Source organism: Amia ocellicauda, chromosome 8 (genome assembly GCF_036373705.1).
Source record: "Amia ocellicauda isolate fAmiCal2 chromosome 8, fAmiCal2.hap1, whole genome shotgun sequence".
Taxonomy (NCBI): domain Eukaryota; kingdom Metazoa; phylum Chordata; class Actinopteri; order Amiiformes; family Amiidae; genus Amia; species Amia ocellicauda.
Genome location: NC_089857.1, coordinates 2,852,741 through 2,877,013, shown reverse-complemented (window position 1 = coordinate 2,877,013; position 24,273 = coordinate 2,852,741). Strand labels below are relative to the sequence as shown.

General features: G+C 37.4%; 1 protein-coding gene across 7 annotated transcripts in view; it reads right to left on the bottom strand.

The window, feature by feature from the left end:
* Nucleotides 1-24,273, bottom strand: part of mctp1a (multiple C2 domains, transmembrane 1a) — a 200,584-nt gene that overhangs the window by 160,781 nt on the left and 15,530 nt on the right. The window contains exons 1-2 of one of the 7 annotated variants that reach the window (XM_066711835.1): nucleotides 13,757-14,005; nucleotides 13,052-13,178 (exon numbers count right to left, since the gene is read on the bottom strand). The exons of 5 other annotated variants lie outside the window; for them this stretch is intronic. In XM_066711835.1, the coding sequence (XP_066567932.1) occupies nucleotides 13,052-13,069 (18 nt within the window). In that variant the 5' untranslated portion in view covers nucleotides 13,070-13,178; nucleotides 13,757-14,005. Of the gene's footprint in view, nucleotides 1-13,051; nucleotides 13,179-13,756; nucleotides 14,006-24,273 lie in introns of those variants that run through there. One more of the 7 variants, XM_066711836.1, reaches the window with a different exon arrangement.

Below are 24,273 nucleotides of genomic sequence, written 5' to 3'. Positions count from 1 at the left end.
GTATATGACTGATCATTTCTTTGTCAGTGGGCAAACGTACAAAATCAGCAGGGGATCAAATACTTTTTTCCCTCACTGTAAATAAATCCTTTCTATATGCAGTGCATGTACTGTGCTCACCTGGGATTAAAAACCCTATGCTCTTTATTGATCAAACTCTTACCAATACATACTCAGTTCCTCATGTAAGTGTAATGCTGTCACAAATATAGTACTTATTCTGATTCCTTTTTGCTTGAATGCTTTCATACAATCAAACACATGAAAATGCTATGTACCAGCATTTAATTTAAACAAAGCCTTTTCTCATTCAATTCTTGAACCAAGCTGTTAAAAAGTCCTTGATTCTTCAGTATTAGTAAAAACATTGTTCTACATTGTGGTATTTTTCCTTTAATTTTTTCACTCAATCAGATCAACAAAATAGCATGTATAGCCATAGCTAATAAATCACAACCTATAACCTATTATAATGTTTGATTATAATGATATGAATTTGATTTCTAGTTTACTTTTAATTCAATGTAACTACAGAAGATATCAGTATCATAATCAAATCTACATTTTAATAATACCATTAAATGTTTCCAAAACAGTTGGAAAAGTAATATGCTTAAATCACAACACCAAAACATATTAACTAAGAAACCTAACAACAGAACTAAAATCTAATCACATGCAACTAATACTGTTTTATATCAGATTTCAGTTTTATTTTTTCCCCCAAAATATCACAAATACACAAACAGAAATCAAAAACCTTTCAAGCCAAAATTCTACATAAAAACCCACTTCAAGTACCACTACCGCTGGATTAATGTAGTTTACAGAATATTTTTATTTCAAAAACAGCAAACCCCTAGCCCTTTAGAGAGAGAGATTGCAAGAGAGAATCTACCTACTGTCAGCAGCACTGCAGCAGCTGCAGCCCTGGTCTGCAATCTGTGGATTCCAGGAAAAAACAACTCCACCTCACACACACACAAATTCACACACACAATTACACACAAACACACAGAAGCACAATCACACAGTCACACAATGTGCTAAGTGATACTCTCAGCTTAGTCAAAGTTCTGCAAGACCCCCACACACAAGTGCGGCACTGAACTGAGATGGGAGGAAGGAAATAACACGTATCTACCCAGAAACAAAAGGCAGGAGGACTGAAATAATGTAGCTTCTCAACTGTGTCTTAAGATATAACAACTAGCTGATAGCATCACACTTTTCCCACTGTACAAAAAAAACTGCAGCAAGACCAGAGGAGGCAGCTGCTGTTTGTGAAATGGCATAGCAAAAGAGAGAGCCACTAAAACCTTTTACAGATGGGCTAATATAGACATTTAAGAGATATTTAATGACTCATTTGTCACCATAAGAGCAAAAAGGAATAGGGTTAGTGTGAGCAATAAACATAATGCAGAAAATATCCAACCACTTTTTATTTAAATGTGTCATTCTGAAGTCAGGAAATAAACATTAAAAAATATTATAGTCACCAGCAAAACTGCCATACTGACTTTCAAAATGACACATATATATTAAAATGGGTTGGATATTTGGATAACTAAATAACAATCACTTTTGAAAATCTTTGTTAATATTTCATAGTCTCAAAGTCTCAAAACCAAAATCTGGCATGGGGAATCAGGTACAGTAGGTGTGATTCTCTTCTAAAAACTCTACTACCGCTATTAAAAAGTCTCTAAAACAGCTGAAAGAGCAATGGTGAATTCAGTGGAACACATATGTCTTTCAAGATTAACCAAGTTAAGGTGTGGTATTTCCTGTGAAATGCCGTTTGGCAACTGCAAACCTAAAACCACTCTACTTGCACAATAGGTCAAATAGCTTAAACACCATCAATAACATATAAAATATATGCTTCACAAACATTAGATTATATTGGAAAACGTTTAGTCACATTCCCCAGTGAATGCCAGGGCTCTTGAATAGCTCAGACATAATAAGATATGCAATCTATAAAGCTACACTATAAATGCAATCTTTCTCCAATCAAAAATAGAAGACACAGATCACGAACATACACTCACCTAAAGGATTATTAGGAACACCATACTAATACTGTGTTTGACCCCCTTTCGCCTTCAGAACTGCCTTAATTCTACGTGGCATTGATTCAACAAGGTGCTGAAAGCATTCTTTAGAAATGTTGGCCCATATTGATAGGATAGCATCTTGCAGTTGATGGAGATTTGTGGGATGCACATCCAGGGCACGAAGCTCCCGTTCCACCACATCCCAAAGATGCTCTATTGGGTTGAGATCTGGTGACTGTGGGGGCCAGTTTAGTACAGTGAACTCATTGTCATGTTCAAGAAACCAATTTGAAATGATTCGACCTTTGTGACATGGTGCATTATCCTGCTGGAAGTAGCCATCAGAGGATGGGTACATGGTGGTCATAAAGGGATGGACATGGTCAGAAACAATGCTCAGGTAGGCCGTGGCATTTAAACGATGCCCAATTGGCACTAAGGGGCCTAAAGTGTGCCAAGAAAACATCCCCCACACCATTACACCACCACCACCAGCCTGCACAGTGGTAACAAGGCATGATGGATCCATGTTCTCATTCTGTTTACGCCAAATTCTGACTCTACCATCTGAATGTCTCAACAGAAATCGAGACTCATCAGACCAGGCAACATTTTTCCAGTCTTCAACTGTCCAATTTTGGTGAGCTTGTGCAAATTGTAGCCTCTTTTTCCTATTTGTAGTGGAGATGAGTGGTACCCGGTGGGGTCTTCTGCTGTTGTAGCCCATCCGCCTCAAGGTTGTACGTGTTGTGGCTTCACAAATGCTTTGCTGCATACCTCGGTTGTAACGACTGGTTATTTCAGTCAAAGTTGCTCTTCTATCAGCTTGAATCAGTCGGCCCATTCTCCTCTGACCTCTAGCATCAACAAGGCATTTTCGCCCACAGGACTGCCGCATACTGGATGTTTTTCCCTTTTCACACCATTCTTTGTAAACCCTAGAAATGGTTGTGCGTGAAAATGCCAGTAATTGAGCAGATTGTGAAATACTCAGACCGGCCCATCTGGCACCAACAACCATGCCACGCTCAAAATTGCTTAAATCACCTTTCTCTCCCATTCAGACATTCAGTTTGGAGTTCAGGAGATTGTCTTGACCAGGACCACACCCCTAAATGCATTGAAGCAACTGCCATGTGATTGGTTGGTTAGATAATTGCATTAATGAGAAATTGAACAGGTGTTCCTAATAATCCTTTAGGTGAGTGTATCTAGTGTGTTATTATAGTAATAGTATAAAATGTAATCTAGCATGAAAGGAAATACAATTATACTATTACAGTATAGTAATTAAAGGAGTTGGTTTGAGCTGTCATATGGTGGTACAGAGGGATATGTCAGGGGCTAATTGAGTCTTGAGAAGATGGGTACAATTATATAAATTATTCATTTCCTATGCAGGAACCTCCATACCTGCTGAGTTTAATCTTCAGGAAGCATTGCTTCAGGAAGGTCCTTTGTTTTATAACTCTCTTCTGGGGCTGTCTGTCCACATAATCATTTCTGAGATGCAGGACTCCTTCTGCGGTGTCTGAATGATAATCAATTGTCTACTCTGCCAAGCAGGTAAAAGGGCATCTGCAGCTGCCAGCTCCGAGTCTGGCAAGAGGCAAGAGGTTCGGGACAGTCCAGACACCAGTCAGCACAGTTTTCAGATCAGGTTAAAGGCCCCGACGATGATTTATTAACAAGGAAGCATGTTCTATCTAAGTGATGGCAAATCCCTGATCCTGGGGACACACTTTCTTGTGGGTTTCATAGATCTCTCAACATCATCAATACCTTCAATCCATGTGTGATTATGACTAACCCATTACCTCTATCAATTTAGTAGTTTACAGTTTGAAAATAGCAAAAACCTCAAGACACTGTGACTCTCCAGGATCAGCCCTGTTCTACATATACAAGTCACTGGCCAAGTTTCTCATTAACTATAAAAAAGAGAATGATACAGTACACAGCACATACAGTCATCCAAACAACATCTGTGAAACATAGACTCCAGGCCCTCGAGCTGACATTAAAAAGCAGATACATCATTTCTATGCAGTTTTGCATGTTGTACTCAAGGCGATCGTGTCACAGGGTGGCATATTAATTTAACCTTTGAATGAACCTTTGTGTTTTATGCATGGCAATGTTCTTGTACCTTGGAGAAAGCAACCTGCACAGTGTCATGCTAGCTGCCCTGTATCTGTTATTTTTCAATGTTGAAGGCTCACAGTGTATAAAATGTAACTGTTAAGATGATGATGTTGTCCCTAGACTAGGTAGTGTCCAAACTGTCTTTTGGGTTAGCACTATTATCATTCTGGAAGTGAGACTGTAAAGGCCTTCAAAGTTGTGCCTGAGATGGCAGTTTGAATCTGAATGAGGGTCACACCACACATGCTACTGCTTTGCCAAGCCTCTGCAACAAAGCAACAACAAATTGCAAAATATGCTCTGAGAAATCTATGTGTGCAGTGAATACCTGGAGATATCTGGTGACAAACCAAATAATAAAAAGTCATGTATTCTGTATTATTTTTTCAATCATTGGTATCTGCAGCACTAACCATCTAGGAGTATGCTTTTCCCATTACTGTGAAAAAGTCAATCAAACTAACAAAACTCAGAATATTATTTACAGAAAACACATTATCCTCTTACACAAAAGAGAAAGATAACCAAATTATAGTTTTTGCACAATGCTATTAAAGCAATGATATGTTCCCTGTAAGAGTGTATCAATATAGAACACAATGTCCAGGTACCGAATTTAGTTACCTGTGTCACTCAGGTGTACAAGCTGGCCAGCAAGGCCTAGTATTTGTGTGAGTGCATTGGGCTGGGATGTGTTTTTATGATATGGACATCAGGCATGTGAAAACACAGCTAGGCTGAAGTCTGACACCTGGTGTATTAGATGATGGGAAGTTACTGAGAAAATTAATCAGCAGATCTCTCAACAGGTAACAGGGCCTGTAGAGTAACAGCTGTTGTAGGTAAACTAAGTAATTTAATTAAATTGCTTTGCAGATAAGCTTGAGGACAAAATGTGCTCCCCTTTTACTAGTCCAAAAAGTGCTTATGCTCACATAGAAAATGCAGCAGCAAGGACGTAAAATGTGAATACATTTTTAGACAATTAGAGAGCCCTTAATTGCAGGAGATCAGGACAACTAATGATTCTATGATATTCACAACTAAGAGATTGCATTGAATAATGTTTTCCCAAAATTTAGCAAGCTTTCCGAAATTTGTCATTTTGTTTTACTGCTGTTTAGAAAATGAGCTTCTCTCTTTCTTGCACTTTTGGTGAAGTATACATTTTGCTTTATAGTCCAGAAATTAATGCTTGCAACTCATTACTATTATAATAATAATAATAATAATAATAATAATAATAATAATAATTATTATTATTATTATTATTATTATTATTATTATTATTTATTATTATTTATTGCTTGTTTGGTTCACCGACTTACAAAATATTATTAGTATCATTGTTATTACTAATAGTTTAATAAAGCTTGATTACTGAGCAAATACAGAGAAACATGTGCAACAAACCATGGAAATGTGCACATTTTCATAAATAAATGTTTACATGGCTGCCATCTGGTATGGTGTGAATGGAATACTTTACAGATCCTCAGCTCTGCCTTGGCATTCTCACGTACTAGCAATCAATAAAACCAGCCACGCATTTCTCCTACAGATGCTCATCAGTGAGTACAAGTGCAAATAGGTACATATGAACCAATATATATCTATATATATATATATATATATATATATATATATCTATATATATATATATATATATATATATATACTGTAGATATATATACACCGATCAGCCATAACATTATGACCACCTGCCTAATATTGTTTAGGTCCCAAAACAGCCCTGACCCGTCGAGGCATGGACTCCACTAGACCTCTGAAGGTGTGCTATGGTATCTGGCACCAAGACGTTAACAGCACATCCTTTAAGTCCTGTAAGTTGTGATGTGGGGCCTCCATGGATCGGACTTGTTTGTCCAGCACATCCCACAGATGCTCGATTGGATTGAGATCTGGGGATTTTGGAGGCCAAGTCAACACCTTGAACTCGTGATTCATCAGACCAGGCCACCTCCTTCCATTGCTCCGTGGTCCAGTTCTGATGCTCACGTGCCCATTGTAGGCGCTTTCGGCAGTGGACAGGGGACAGCATGGGCACCCTGACTGGTCTGTGGCTAAGCAGCCCCATACGCAACAAACTGCGATGCACTGTGTGTTCTGATACCTTTCTATCAGAACCAGCATTAACTTTTTCAGCAATTTGAGCTACAGTAGCTCGTCTGTTGGATCGGACCACACGGGCCAGCCTTCGCTCCCCACGTGCATCAATGAGCCTTGGCCGCCCATGACCCTGTCGCGGTTCACCGCTATTCCTTCCTTGGACCACTTTTGATAGGTACTGACCACTGCAGACTGGGAACACCCCACAAGAGATGCAGTTTTGGATATGCTCTGACCCAGTCGTCTAGCCATTACAATTTGGCCCTTGTCAAAGTCCCTCAGATCCTTACGCTTGGATCAATTGACCACACAAATTAAATCAAATTAAAATGATAAAAGAGCTCTCTGCCACCTGGCCACTGACTGGGCCTATAATGTTTGAAATGTTATTACAGACTTCTTGTTGATTTAAATTGTGTCCTATATCTCTCAACATGGACACTGTTTGACTATGGACTGTTTTTTAACAGGGTCAAAATCAGGACCAACCCAGCTTAATTTCCATAAACTGAAAAAGTCTTGCTACTTAATGACTGCATTACCACTCTCCTCCAGCCCTCAAATACTCTAAGCAGGTTCAAGCAGAAAGCTGAAAAATTGATTGAGAGACCAATTAAAATCCAAGTGTGCATATATGTGATATACACTACCGGTCAAACATTTTAGAACACCCTGATTTTTACAGTTTTTATTGAAATTTAAGCAGTTCAAGTCCAGTGAATAACCTGGTACAAAGGTAAGCAGTAAAAATGTTAAAAAAAAAGTTTAGGTTACCAAAAACTGAAAAATAATTTATATACTTTGTTACTACACCCTCTTAAGCATTATTTGGCAGTCTTACGCGCAGCTCCTACGCATAGAAGTTACACTGTATTCCTACAATGTGCACATCATTTGAAAGCTTATTCTCTTGGCTACCAGCGCGTTTCATTCTCAAACACATCTGATTTACAGTTTCAGTGTCACCCGCTGTCATTCAGAACCTGGGGGGTAAACTCTCAGTCTGTTCCGGGGAAGGATCATTCAGTTTCGATTGGATTTCTTTGCAAATACGCTTGTTTTGTTCAGAATGACATAACGATGACTCCAGTATATATTATTTGATGTTCTATCTAACACAAATCGTTGTGTATTAGTACACTGTAAATAGTTTTCCATCTTTACATTTTGAGCTCTCTACGGGTGTGTGATGCTTCTACCAAAACGTGGATGATCTTGTTTTGATCAGTAGGCTGTCTGGTTCCAGAATATGTCATAATTGTCAATATTTTCTGAGATTTTTTATTCCTAATCAGACGAAGTATCCCCCCACACACCCATTTCAAAATGCGTAAATGCGGGGGGGCGGTACAAAAAACATTTTATTCACATCAGAGAATGCTTCACATCGTTACAAAGCTGAGAGTCTCAGCTTTCATGGGATACCGAACATGGGATCATGGGATTGGCAAACAACACCTCAGTGAAGAGTACACATGGGATTAAAGAGAAGCACATGGATTTGGTGCCAGAGTGGTTTGTCAGCTTAAACAAAACAATTCCATAATTTATTTTGTATCTCCAATTGTTTATATGTTCTATGCTATGATTTTTTTTATTTTAACAATGTTTTACAATTTTTACAATCTTTAATTGACCACTCTATATTAGACATTGACCTTATTGACTATATGTTGCAGTGCATAGTACACTATGAGTTAATAGTGTAAATCTGTTTAAGAGAATGTGTTCTTTTTATGTAATGAAGGAACAGTGTGCTTCCAGCAAGCTTCTTCAGCCTCTTCAACCCAATCAAGACATTATATCCATTTTAAATCATCAGGCCCCTTAAACAACATCGCTAGCATTTCTATACATCTAATTTTGTCAGTAGTATAGGCTTAGCTAAAGAGTTTATTATTATTATGTATATTCTATTGTTTCAATTGATTATGTTTCTTATTGATTTGACAGGAGTGATTCCAGGACTGTATTTACTTTTTAATTTCTTCTTTAAAACTATGTGTAAAAATTGCACCGTTGCACTGCATGTAACTAACAGAAGAGCAACCTCTGTAACATCTCAGCAATCTTTACAGATAGTTCTCAGAGATAGATGTAGTAACAAAAGGACCCTCTTTATTCCCATGGTGCAAAGCTCCTTGTTCAGAGACATACTCCTTCATTCTCCTCATTACCGCTGAAATGCTGATATTACCATTGTTTTATCTGAGAAAACAGACAGCAGACCAACCATTTCACCTCTCTCTCCCCCACAGAAAAACTGCACCTAGTTTCCTGCAGGATGCAAATCATATTCAAATAAATGTAATCTATTTTATCAAAGCTCTGTACATTGTCCAAAAAACAGCCTTTAATGGACTACAGTTCAGGGTAGTAAATGATGGCTTTATTATGAATTCATACCACTGTTAATGCAATCCTGAATAAACATCCGCCAAACACTGTGATATTTTATTAACTTTTTAATTAAACTTTTTCCTCCACCCACCAGTGAAATCAAAATTTCTGTCATTATTAAAACTTCTCCTTACATATCAGTTAACACATATATATTTGATTTTTAACTGCAATAATCCCCATCTTATATCTAGCATTGTTTGTGCAGGGGAATCTCCCTAACAATCCTCCCCAAAAACTCCTCCAACAATTGCATGTGAAGGCCATTAGAGAAAAGAAAGTTTGCTAACTATTTAGGAAATTCTGGAAATCTCTTTTCCTTGGCTGCTGAAGGGCAAATTAATAAATAAAACAAAATTACCCCAGCCTTCTCTATGCACATTCTCTGTGGAATAGCGCTTCCTAGAACATCCCTAACATTTTCATATCCTGCATTGCACGATATTCCAGGAGCAGTAATCGAAATAGATACTTACTGAATAAACCAGGGCAAAGAAATAACCAGGAGGCAGCGCTCTAGAAGGCTTAATGAGTCCATCGCACAGAATGACTGGACTCGCTGTACCCTGTGACACAACAAATTACTGTTTTCTTCAGATGAAGTTAATGCCCCATTTAATCCGGTTTGCTGCTGCAGGTCTGAACTCTATGGCCTTATTGTAAAAAGAAAAAAATGTCTTGGCGTTGGCAATTCATTTTTTTTGTTTATAAAATTTAAAAACAATCCAGCCATGCATATCTGACTGTTAACAACTGCAATCTCCAAATAAACTGTTTGTACAGACGTTTGTAAAAAATGTTAAAAATATCCAGTTCTTCAGATATATGATTTGTCTCTCCTATTGACTTATGGGTTACTGAGAATAAACTAGACATCATTTTATGTTAATTCAGAATTGTGTAACTTATTAGAGTACAGTGCTCTTTTAGTTCCAAGAGGTTGTGAGGCTAAATGATTTAGTGGGTTGACTGGTGTTGCTCCTGACCTGCATTGGGGCTAAAATACTATAACACTATAAGCTGAACCTAGTATCAGATCCTGATTACCAGGCCCCAACAAGTGCGTTGCCACATCAACAAAATGCCAGTATCACCTGACACAGTAACTGGTGGCTTTGGGCCATGTTCTTTACCTGTGCTCCAAGGCCCTGAATAATTACGCTACTCTAAAGGTTCAGCTACATTACACAGCATATTCTGCGTATGTAAAGGTGAACTAAAATGGGTATTTCAATTTAAATCAAAACATACCCACCGGTACATATTCAGATTACAGTTATATTATTCTTGTTAATAAACAGAAAGCACTAACTATTTAAAGAAAATAAACAAAATGATTAACAAAATATATTTATTTTGTCATGAATTCTAGCAATGGACTGAAAAAATCTGACACATCATACATTTCACAGCTATATACACCTTTTCATAGGGATTAGTAATTTTGGTCCATATTCTCTATCATTTTTCAGTTTCATAATCTGAGTCAGTCCATATGTCATAATGTTCTGGATCAACACAATCTTCAAAGCTGCAGGAACGATAGCACCTTTATTTCAGACAAGAATTTCTGCATGTATACTAATAAATATAGTATTTATGGTTTAATTCACAATGTAATTCAAATTTGCTGCTACTAAAGGTTTTTCACTGTTTTAATCCCAGTCAAAAAGATTACTGAGTGATGGGGTTATGATTTTCAACATAGTTGTCTGATGATTTGGAGAACAATTTCTAGAATACAGGCTACAACTTAGCAATGTTGCAAATGAGGATTTTGATGCACGGTGCTCATTATGCTTAGACCCCCACTCACACACACTGATGATTATAGTCTGACATAAAGAATGGGAGCCCAGGTCTTCCCCAGTCTATACCTTTTATATAATTCTGTACAAAATATAATGTATCTTCCCTGCCATACATTTAGACCTGTCAAACACATTTCAACTCCTACAGAAGATTCTTGAAATAAATGAGGTTTTAATCTAATGTAAACTATAATTTCCTAAACTACCACCATTTTAGCTGTCACAACCTTTGAATATATTTGTTTTCCTATACAATATACGTGCAGTTCATAAATAAATAAATAATAACAAATTCAGCTAAATGAGAAAGTACTGGAGTACTGCAGGATAATAGCATTCCATTCCATATTTATTTATATTATTGTCAAGCATCATCAGAAAATCAGGCAATTGTTTGTAAAATGGTCTGTCAAAACAGGAGAATACTTTGTTTTCAGCATATCATGCATTATTTTAGTGAAGTTAATATTACGTTTCTAATGGATTCTCAGTTTTGTAAACTTATAAATGTGACTGACTGACACATTTGCAGCCTTGCTTGTTTCTAATTTACAACGATCACACTATAAAACTGTATTTGCATGATGAGATTATGTAAATGTATATATACAAAGCACTACTCTTCAATATATGACAATGCAAATTCTTAACACATTTTTTATTTTCAATGCAACCTTGGAAAAAAGTGTTGTTTGCAAAAAATAGTAATAATTAGTGGGACATTAGTAACTTATTTAATTTAATAACCAACAAGGCATTGAGGTGAAAAAGGGCTAAGAACTGCTAGAGGAAAAAAAAAGTATGAGCAGCTGTACCAAAAGACATTTTTACAGATGCTACAAAATTACACACAAGCAAATACAAACACATGTTTTCTTGAACATTGAGATCATAATGTACTCAATCACAGCACACAGAACAGTGCAAACATGTGGAACACACACAAATCACCTCCAGAATGTTTTTTTGGCTTTCTCTATTCCATTACGGACCACTGAGTCAATTATGTTATTGTCATTGACAAGGGAGGGGCGGGGGACTGCAAGGGTGGATGTGGTAAGTTTTAATAATACAGACAACTGCACTGCACTTACCAGTTGATAATTTGATAATAAGTGCTTTAATTTTATTACTGTATTTCTCTGTTTCCTTAATGTCTCATATGGATGATTCTCTCAGTAGTAGAGTTTCTATCTACACATAGGTGTGTATGAAACTGTGTTTTCTAGTGTAATGTTGCATTAACTAGCTTTATTTATTTCAATTTTTTTAATCAAAAAGGGGTACTCGAAAAGAGTCAAATAATACAAAAATCGGAATACAATGTACAGTTGTGTTCTCTCAGCAATACTACTGTTATCCTTAATAATCAATTGTAGCTCAGTGCTGGTATTGTGTGCTATCTATGTTAGGCTTCTGAAACTGATGCTAGTCTCATGAGGGATGATTCTTAGACATAATCTATGCGACAATGACAAGAAGGCTGGAGTGAATGCAGCTAATTCAGGCATGAATGGTAATGGAAATACTGAAATGTAAAGCAGAACCGACCTGCAGAAAACTTTAGAAACCGAGAGAAAAAACACAAAGCTACAATGTAAACATAAAGGGATTAAATTATAAAATGTATGATATTTGCAATATCCAGTGTGAACAAAGTGGTGCATGAAATTAAAATCTTAGTGGGGCTGAGTTCTAGGAGTACACCGATTAAATGGTATGGTCTCATATGAGCTGTGTGTGAATGAGTGGATGTGCATACACTACTAGTCAAACATTTTAGAGCACCCCCATTTTTCCAGTTTTTACTGAAATTGAAGCAGTTCGAGTCCACAGAATAACCTGAAATGGTACAAAGGTAAGCGGTGAACTGTCAGAGGTTAAAACAAAAGTAAAAAAAAAAAATCACATCAGAGAATGCTTCACATCATTACAAAGCTGAGAGTCTCAGCTTTCATGGGATACCAAACACTTGGCAAACAACACAAGTGAAGAGTACAAATGGGATTAAAGAGAAGCACATGGATTTGGTGCAATTTTAAGGGTAACAGAGGGGTTTGTCAGCTTAAGGGGTTACATTTTGTTAAACAAAACAATTCCATTATTTATTTTTTATCTACAATTGTTTATTTGTTCTATGCTTTAATTTCAGAGTACACTGAGACATTGAACTGCGTACATTTCAATAAAAACTGAAAACATTGAGGTGTTCTAAAACTTTTGACCGGTAGTGTTTCTGTGTGAGTGGCATTGTATGAAGCAGTTCATTTGTAGCTACCCCCCCCACCGCCCCCACACCCACCTCTTCTTCATTCACAGGCTTCGAGTTGTTACGCTACTAAATATTAATGACGTCAGGAGCATGTATATTTTAAAGCGAGTTTAGCTTTTTTAACTGAGACATGACACCAAGGGATGATGGCATGACTTTATTATATCTCCGCACTCAACTCAACACAAACCAAATGAAAGGCAAGTTTACATAACTGACTTCCTAAATACCTGCACTTTCTTTGGCATCACATCCTCCCCGGAGCTTGACTGAAGCAGATTACTCTCTCAGCATTATAGTCACACTCCCCATACAGTCACCCCTTCTGACTGAACTGCCCTGACCCTTCACAAGGCTCTGGAAATGGGGGAGATAAACATACAGAATTTGAAGATCAATCACTTGTTTCCATTTGTTAATTGTATCTGATATTCTTCAGCAAAACCTCCCATCTTTCTCTCAATCTCACAGAATTTAGTTATATATGTCAAATCTTCTTTCTTATGAGTATGCATACATTACATTTTTTATTAAAATGTGTACAGCTTAAACTTTCATTATCATTTATTTATTTATTTATTTATTTATTTATTTATTTATTTCAACAAAAAATCCACCATCCTACCCAAAGCAAAAAGGCTGGTAAAATGGTACTCTTATTAAAATCAGACACTGAACAGCATAGTTCATTAAATAACATTTTTGTAAGTTCATAACTACAGTAGTATTACAAGCAGCACAGAAAAAGGAGCAGAAAATCTACTTAAGCATGTCACCTTCAGTCACAAATTCAATGCCATTCCTAGGACTACTTGATATGCATCAAACCTGATGCAGAACCACTATAAATAGAACTATAATCTTCTGATATTTTTATGTAATGCTAGCAGAAACCTGGGAGAGGACTGCAGATTGAAAAAAATTAGTTAACTTACCCTGAGCAATGGTAATCACAAGCCAGAGCAGCTACTCTGTCCCACTCCTGATTATCCTGTGAATACCGGTACCTCTCGTGTTGCAGTGTCTCTTCAAATTTACCAGGAAATCAGAACATGAAAAGAAGATCAGGCTTTATCGTCCCAAAGACTGCCACAGGCCTGAACAGAAGAGACTTCTCTGATGCCTTTCTTCAAGGTGCAACCTAATATTTGAATGCAATGACACTGGCATGTGACCCTCAGCAGAGACATGGCAAGCTGTGTACTGTCTTAAATCCTTATCCTGTGACAGAGGGATCTATTAGCTAATGTCTTTGCTGTTAGCTGGCTTAAAGAAGCTTGCAGAGGGAGAGAGTCAGTGGAGCTAAAAACAATCAGGCTCAGGAAGGTATTGTTTTCAGTGCATCATTTAAATAAAACAGCCAATGAAGACCTTTGCAAAAAGAACAGAGGAGAAGGAGGAATAAAAGAAGAAGAGGGCGAGGTGATTTAAAATGTCGTTACCACAAAAGTTCTGTGCTTTTCGGACCTCTTCTCTCTGGGTCACATCTCAATTGACCTTAATGCTGTGATGTAACTCAAAGGAGAACAGCACAAAGGCAAAAGGTGCCCATGAAAAGGAAAACACTACTGCTGCTGTAATTTTTGTTAATGTAGCTTTAGGAGAAGATTCATTGTAACTTCAGTGCAATAACATCACGGCAATTCCTTTTAACTTATTATTTTTTTTTTACTTTCTTTCTGTCACATGTCATAGCTCAGGCTCAAAATAGCCCAAGAATGCTCCCACACTGTTCTGGCTGGGGAGGGAATTTCTCTTGAATTCTAAGGCTACAATCTGTGTTCATGAGAATGTAGCAGCCCCTTAAAAAGAATAGCATCCTAAACAGAAAACACCTGTTTTCCTTTTTAACCCTTAGGAACCCAGTGTGACCTATATATCAGATACACACATTTTCTGTTAAACGTCGGTGACATATAGATCACACTGGGTACTTATGGTTTAAGCAAGATCAGCTTTTGAATTATTAATTATGCCCTACAAGGGAACAGGGGAGTATGTTTCACACTGACTTTTACACGCATATCTATAGAACAAATGATGTAGCTGTTACAAAGATTATCACAGTGCACTCCTAGCACAAGATGTTAAATTAATAAGATGTGATTGTATATGCTTTAAAATAATTAAACCTTTAAATATTTAAGCCTTTCAGGAACTGCTGTACTTTTTTCCTAGATTTTTGTCAATCGCATTTTTGTTTTTAGTTTTTTTTAATAAAGCCAGATTTTTTTTTTTTAATATTTGATTCTTCAACTGTACTTTAACTGCACTCTATCATAACATGTCTTATAATAAACTTTGAGACTAAGCTCATTATGAGAACTGAATGTACTGATTTATTGGTGAATGCCTCTTAACAATTATATGAACATGTGCATGTTCACCTATGTTTCAAGGCAATGCCAGTATATTAAGTCCTACTGACCCACTGAATTAGCTAAATATTATTTTATAGAATATTTCCATCTTCTAAAACACTATTGGAACATATCACAATTCTAGAATGGTATAGATTCAGAATACATTTGAAAGGACTTGCTTAGCTATCTTCTTGTATGCACAAATCTTCACTCTTTGCGCTTTCCTTCACTCTCTGAACACACAGGTGACTAAAGTGTTACACACAGACATGCATTCCATCTGCAAATGAAGTCGATTACAGAGGGGCCTTGTCAAAGGTTAATCTCACCCTGTCCTTCCATGCACCTCCTGATCCCAATATATCCACAGGCTTTCTGCCTAAGCTGGAGTTTGATAATACTGCAGTTACATTCACCTACAAGCAGCTCCACGAAGACCTCCTCATCATCAATCTGTCAAACAAAAATAATTCAGAATGAGGTTATGAAATGCTGCCCAATTGCAACAAGGAGGAGACTTACTTTATTCCACTGCAATAAATGACAGTCTGGAACCCTGAATTATTTATAGACCTAGAGTTTACGCCAAAGTTGTGAAGGCCCCACATAATAGAAATATATGCTGGAGCTGCCGCAAAGTACACTGCACATTTTCTGCCAGGGGGAATACCCTCAGCCAAACTGAATTTCAAAATATATCTCACAAACTAGTCCAGTAATGAGATATGGCTTTATTACATAACCTACCATTTATAATTAAGGGGATCATAATATAATTACTATTGTTCTTAACCAGTTCTGGTTATTGTTCTTAATACAACTTGAATGCAGGAAGAGAATTAAACATTTGCTACAAACATCATAATGTTTCTCATCTCTGTAGATAAATGTACAACCCACAAGAAAACAACTTACATTCCCACTGTTAGAGAAGTAAGAAATACTGAGTCCTAGAAAGACAGACATCAGAATTTGCATGAACAGTCAATTTCAGAATAGGTAGTTTTATCTGCAATTACACTGAGAATGCATGTTTTAATCTTCCTGGTTATGCCTTACCCTTCCTGAAAACATTTATAAATGAACAATCAGACCTTTCAGTATAACCAAATGATACAGCTGCTTTATAATGGTAACAGTACTGTTTGCAAATATAGAGATGCCTCATGAAAAGGCAAACTCTCTCCCAAGTATTATTCAAATACCTATTAGGCCTACACAGTGATAAACCAGTGAAAGGGTAACAATGCCAATTATCAAGTCATTGCCTAAACAACTTTATATTATAATAAATAAATAAATAGCAAGGATAGCTCAAAATCTGAGAGATACTGTTAAAGTTGATCTTCCCTCTGTAAGAATATCATGCTACTAATCAGATCAAACTCAACTGGCTGATTAACAAAGACAATTGGTCAATGCCAGCACAGTGCCAAGCAAAGTAAGTTTGCAAAATGTGATGGCAATTTGCCTTTTCCCTTTGTTTTTTGATGAAGTACCAATTAATGCAGGGCTATAATCAAGGACTCTGCTGTTCTGTACTCCTCTCCGTTGCCCTTCAGTGACCATGCACTGGTCATGCCTCACATTCAGACCCATCTGACCCATCTTTCCTTATACCTCAGTTAAATTCACTGTAAGATGTAGATTAATTCTTGTAGTGATGTTATTATCCTTGTAATGTTGCTTATGAAGAATATTGCATGACTGTGGTTCTTAAACAAAGTTAGTTGCATAAACCATATTATTGTTATTATTTAAAAGTATTCTGCTCTCATAAGCCTTCAATGTCAAAGCCACAGTCGGACATTGGGAATAAGTGATGTAATTTATGTAGGGCTTGAAAAACTCCTGATTGCCCAGACAAATGTACACTAACTATATATATACAGTGGGGGAAAAAAGTATTTGATCCCATGCTGATTTTGTACGTTTGCCCACTGACAAAGAAATGATCAGTCTATAATTTTAATGGTAGGTGTATTTTAACAGTGAGAGACAGAATAACAACAAAAAAATCCAGAAAAACGCATTTCAAAAAAGTTATAAATTGATTTGCATGTTAATGAGGGAAATAAGTATTTCATCCCCTATCAATCAGCAAGATTTCTGGCTCCCAGGTGTCTTTTATACAGGTAACGAGCTGAGATTAGGAGCACTCTCTTAAAGGGAGTTATCTGTATAAAAGACACCTGTCCACAGAAGCAATCAATCAATCAGATTCCAAACTCTCCACCATGGCCAGACCAAAGAGCTGTCCAAGGATGTCAGGGACAAGATTGTAGACCTACACAAGGCTGGAATGGGCTACAAGACCATCGCCAAGCAGCTTGGTGAGAAGGTGACAACAGTTGGTGCGATTATTCGCAAATGGAAGAAACACAAAATAACTGTCAATCTCCCTCGGTCTGGGGCTCCATGCAGTATCTCACCTCGTGGAGTTTCAATGATCATGAGAACGGTGAGGAATCAGCCCAGAACTACACGGGAGGATCTTGTTAATGATCTCAAGGCAGCTGGGACCATAGTCACCAAGAAAACAATTAGTAACACACTACGCCGTGAAGGACTGAAATCCTGCAGCGCCCGCAAGGTCCCCCTGCTCAAGAAAGCACATGTACAGGCCCGTCTGAAGTTTGCCAATGAACATCTGAATGATTCAGAGGAGAACTGGGTGAAAGTGTTGTGGTCAGATGAGACCAAAATCGAGCTCTTTGGCATCAACTCAACTCGCTGTGTTTGGAGGAGGAGGAATGACCCCAAGAACACCATCCCCACCGTCAAACATGGAGGTGGAAACATTATGCTTTGGGGGTGTTTTTCTGCTAAGGGGACAGGACAACTGCACCGCATCAAAGGGACGATGGACGGGGCCATGTACCGTCAAATCTTGGGTGAGAACCTCCTTCCCTCAGCCAGGGCATTGAAAATGGGTCGTGGATGGGTATTCCAGCATGACAATGACCCAAAACACACAGCCAAGGCAACAAAGGAGTGGCTCAAGAAGAAGCACATTAAGGTCCTGGAGTGGCCTAGCCAGTCTCCAGACCTTAATCCCATAGAAAATCTGTGGAGGGAGCTGAAGGTTCGAGTTGTCAAACGTCAGCCTTGAAACCTTAATGACTTGGAGAGGATCTGGAAAGAGGAGTGGGACAAAATCCCTCCTGAGATGTGTGCAAACCTGGTGGCCAACTACAAGATATGTCTGAACTCTTTGATTGCCAGCAAGGGTTTTGCCACCAAGTACTAAATAGAAGGGGTCAAATACTTATTTCCCTCATTAACATGCAAATCAATTTATAACTTTTTTGAAATGCGTTTTTCTGGATTTTTTTGTTGTTATTCTGTCTCTCACTGTTAAAATACACCTACCATTAAAATTATAGACTGATCATTTCTTTGTCAGTGGGCAAACATACAAAATCAGCAGGGGATCAAATACTTTTTTCCCTTACTGTAGCTGTAGTTGCATTCAGCAGCTATGTGTAGGAATGACCAAATTAAGCTTTTTTAAGGATAATTACTTTTCTTTTTTTGTTTTGATCACTTAAATTTCCCACTAGCACAAGTTCAATCCTTTTCATTATAATGCTTTGTGAATAATCTCACTGAGATTAGTAACTCTAAATTACAAATGGCCTTCAATGACTAGCAACTTGAGATTGAATGACTTAACAGTAAATATTTTCTCAGGAAGTACTAAGGGGCACCATTATTTTGACATGTGTACAGAATATTATAGCATCTTTGAACTCCTTAATTTAGCATCTGTTATGTGTAAAAAGGAAAAAATCTGTAGCTGATTTGAGAAGAGTTTGTACACAAGTAATGAATTTGCCCATAGCAATTAGTTTTTTAACTTTTAAAAACCACACACAATACTTTTACCCAAAATCCAAAGCATTTTTTAATAGCGTCAGCATCTGAGGTCCGAGACACTTAAATCAGACGCTATTAAAACAAATGCTTTGGATATCTGTAGCCACTCTCCATTTCATAACATTTGTTTAATCAGTTTCTCTTTCCATTTTGTGAAATGGGTAATTTGTCAGTTTCTCTTTCAATTTTCTGAAATGGGTAAACAATTTTATAAATACAATGGTGATCAAAATTACAAGGACAAGTGTCAAAATGCTGCTGACATCCTTCTAAGAAAGCAATTGTATAAACCATTGGCTTATGTAAAAGATTAGAGTGCATTACAAAGGAAAATATAAAAGTTGATATTATACTGCCATTTTATGTCTGCAAAAGATTTACTGCTAAATATATGCATGAGAATGCCCACAAAATGTACAGACATTACTGCCAAAAGGGGAGTTATTTCAATAATAAAATCCTGCAATAAAATTGGCAAATAATGTTGTCTGTTTAAATGTCTCTTGCGATGGTAAATCATTTTATATAATTAAATATTTCTTCCTTTCCCACTTGCATTTCAAAGTTACCCCATTTTTTTGACTTTCGTTGTAGGTATGTAGATTTTTTTCCATGTGTGTTTGTAATTTCTCCAAGGAAATAAGCCAAAAATATTCCTGCAGGCAAAGAGATTGAACACTTTACAAATCTGGTTATTAAATCATATCCTTCAAATGAAAGATGTTCTGCTCAGTTCTGTTCAGTTGAAGCTGTCTAAGCAAATATATGCTAGTTTTTCAGTTTTTTTTTTAAAGATGAATATATACAGGAACAGAAATGCTGTATCTTCAATAGATCCTATAATAGCAGCCTGCATCACTCTATGCTCTAAAAAGCCTCCTTGTTATCAGCTGCTTCCAGCAGATGGAGCCACACAAGTCTTCAGTTTCCTCTGCAGAAGAAGTGGTACAATGTCAGCTGCATCATAAACTGAGATATTCATTGAAATATTTGTGTGGTTCAATACATTAAAGATATGTCTAGATTATGCTTCTTCTCCATTTGAGATAATAGCATTGCATTGCATGTTACCATCAATAAGTAGCTTAATATACAGTGTTGAGTGTAGTGACTACACTCGAGGCCTGTTCTGTTCTTTTTTGAGTTCATAGATCATTACTATTCTTTATATAAAACACAATACATAACTTATAATTGAATTAAAGAAACAAATGGTGAGGAGAAACCTTTCTGTTACATTGTGAAAGATAATGTAAACAAAATACTTTGACCTTCCCTGGAGGTAAATTAGATTAGATTGTATCATGTGGAGTTAAAAAACAAACAAATTAAAACACAGAATCACATCTGAGACTGTACCTTGTGAGTTCGATAGACAGTTGTCTGTAACAGTCTTCGCATAAGTTCTGTCAGGTTAAATGGTCTATAAGCTATCGATTCTTGGAACACCACACATGAGCAATGGTGCAGTGGTTCATTATGTGTCACCTCTGTATGCCACATTAGGTTAGAAGGGTCCCAGCCACACTGCAGAAATGCTGTTGTCTGTACCAAAGGGACATAATACATTTCTTCTCTATGTCAGCTACAGTAGCTTTGGCCAAGTCTACTCAGTACTGCCCAGTTACAAAACAAAAAAGAAGGCTTTGTTCCAAAAAAGGTTCCTAATGTCTTATCAAGCTAATTTTGATAAAAATAAATCATGTCTTCCTTCGATTTATTTGGTAACAAAGCTATTTCTTATTATTATTTCTTCCTGCGTCTAGTTGTATTCCCATAAAGAGAAAGCATTGCCATGCATGACAAAATCCAGTTACTCAGCTTTGTACATCGCTTTGTATCAGAGTTAATTAAGTGGCAAAAGGCACAGTTTCATTACATGAGATCAGAGGGCAGTGCCTATGGTGCATACAGCCAGTCAAACCATTTTAGCCAGAGAACAATAAATGTTAAGTATGCTGTGAAGCCACACGTACACAGAGTGCCAGCGGTTTGCCACTCTCAGGCTTGTGAATAGAGAGAGAGGGCAGATCAGCAAAGGTGCTCAGCATATTGTTGGTCTGGCTGTGGTGAGCATCCCTGGGAGAGCTCCTTTGTCACTGGCTCCTGACCAGTGCTCTGCTGTGCGTTTCCATCCATTATTCTTTTAAATTAAACCCAGTGGTCAAAGGATTTCAATAATCTTATTGAATATCTTATATGGACAAATAGCTGCACTAACAATACCAAACAGCTACCAAAATGAAATGGCCTGTGGTGAGGAATCATTAAGTGCTACAGCTTCCAAAGGTGAAATAGACAAAAAAACTAAAAACTCTTCCAGTGTTTTTTAAAATAGTACCACTGATTTTAAATATCCAATTGTATAAGCACAAGAACAGGAGAAAATAACATACAAGCTGATACATACTGATAGCCTCTACAGAGCTCACAGGTACCTGGCAATCTAAGGAATCACAGGTAAACTTAAATCACAATAACTCAACCAATTGCACACCAACCTTTAAAGAAACCAAGTCAGAATCTACTACTATATAACAACCCAGCTGGAAATCAGTGAAATCTGGCCTATAGGACCTTATCCACAGATGTTGTAAAGCATGTTTTAATATCAAGAGGACATCCCCTTTATTAGCTCTGAGGAAAGTGGCAGTTTGGCAACTGGTTTCCTCTTTGTGACCGCAGTGAAAAAAAGGCTGGAGGGGCAGGCAGGAAGTAAATGTTCTTTCAGGCCTGTGTTCCATGTGACTGAGTCTTGTATATCCCTGTTAGTTCTGTAGTCAAATATTCTCCCTGTGAGACATTGTGGAGGAAACAAGTAACAAGTACAGTTGATTGTAATTGATTATTCTTGATTTTTTTTTGGTCATAATTCTTCTGTAATGTTGAGCATGGGGTCCTGCTGAGCTAACTGCGATCAGCACCCAAACCAGAGATCATCAGGAGTAAGAAGCATCTTTTCAATAATCCTCTCTCAGTACCACCATGCCAAGCATGCTTGGGTTGTTCACTGTGTTTTTACAGTTGAGAAGACAACATTTTAACATTTTTGCAAACTTATATTTGAATTAAAATAGGGATCCTTGTGATTTCCTATGTGTAAATGTTTTCATTCCAGCAGTTGCTTGGGCTATTCAAACCATGCATTTAAGAAATAAAGTAATTAGACATTTCTTGTTTACAGGTCCAAATATTTATTGATAATTAGTTTTAGGCTTCATTAAGTGTTCTTTCGGAAAGTAACCCTGCAGGGTCCCAGTAGGAGATGCTGCTGAATCATATGGTACATATGTATTAGGGCTGCAACAAACAACTATTTTGATAATCAATTAATCTTTCTCATGTGTTACTTCTAGTTCTATCCCTCTAATAGTATAATTATAGTGGCTATTTTTGTTACCTGCATGTAATACCTTGCACTTGTCCACATTGAATTTCATCTGCCAGGTGTCAGCCTTACATTACTCTGAATGCCTACAGCTTCCAATTTGAGGATCAGTCTTTGGTGTGAAACCTTATCAAAAATCTTCTGAAAATCTAAGTATATCATATCATATGCTTTCACATGATCTACAGCTGCAGTTACATGTTCAAAAAATTCTAATAAATTAGTAAGACATGATCTGCCTCATCTAAACCCACGTTGACAATCTCTAAGAATATGGTTTTCATTAAGATGCTACTGTGTTTTCTGTTGAATCATTTTTTCCAACATTTTACAGGTGATGCAGGTGAGACTGATTGGTCTGTAATTTCCTGGCTCAGTTTTGTCCCCTTTCTTTTGGATTGGTATGACATTTGCTGTCTTCCAGTCAGTTGGTACATCTCCTGTTCTAAGTGTCATTTGGATTATTTGAGTCAGCGGCCTATAAATAATTTCCCTCATTTCTTTAAGTACTGCTGGAAATATACCATCTGGGCCAGGTGATTTGTTTGTTTTTAATTATGTTAGTCCATGTAGTACGTCCTCCTCATTTATCCTGATCTCTCTTAGGGTTTGACTGGACTGATTGTTAACCTGTGGCATGTTATCTGTTTTTTCTTCTGTAAAAACCTCTGTGAAATACTCACTTAGAACATTTGCCACATCTGGTTCGTTTTCCAAGATACTTCAATGTTTGCCATTTATCTGTTTCACTTCCTCCTTTATTAACCTCTTGCTGTTGTAGTATTGAAAAAAACTCTTTGCATTAGTTTTAGCTCCAACAGCTATGTTTCTTTCTAATTCCCTCTTTGCTTTCCTGATCCCTTTCTTAACATCTCTGTATGAAAAGATATCTGGGTGAAAAGGTTCAGTTCGCTCAGTCTCCCCGAGAATGACATTCCCTTCAGACCTGGAATAAGTCTGGTTGCTCTCCTCTGAACTGCCTCATAGAGCAGTGATATCTTTCTTGAAGTGTGGAGTCCAGAACTGTCCACAGTATCCAGATGAGCTCTAACTAGCGCATTGTACAGTCTGAACATTACTGCCCTTGTTCTCAATTCTACACTTTTCACAATATACCCTAGCATTCTGTTTGCCTTTTTTATTGATCCCCCCCCCCCCCACCACCACCACCACCACCACCACAAATTAGTTTATTAGCAGCATGGAGTGAAATCCACGTACAGAAACAATGACTGCTTACAGTTAATATCCGAGTGTAGTAAAAACTTGGATATCACAGGACCGGTGCAGTGCTGTGACTAGTCAAAATAAACTGAAGGATAATAATAGCGGTATCAGCGGATTTTATTAATATTTCATTAACAAGTGGACGGTGTTTCAGGCTGTTGTCTTGTGAGTAGTTTGTAGGTCTGTTGCGAACATGATTTAGTTAACGTGTGTCCATTTACAAGTTAAATGAATGAATGAATGAATGAATGAATGAATAAATAAATAAATAAATAAATACAGCCATAGGCGCCGACAACGCGGGGGCTCAAGGGCCTGAGCCCGCCCCCAACATAAAAAGCGGGGCTCAGCCCCCACTGGAATTGTGATGAGTTACTTAATCATTAAAGGAAGAAAATGAAAAAAAAAAACCACCCCCCGCTACTACCGGAGAAAACTATTTTATCTGACAGAGGTCCTAGGGGTTTCGGCTTAGTAACTCAGCCCCCCTCCCGAGAATTTCAAAACTCGGCGCCTAAGAGTACAGCGGATCTGGGTTCCCTCTAAAACATTAAGGACTGGTTTAATAAATGCATCCATAAGTCCATAAACGCCA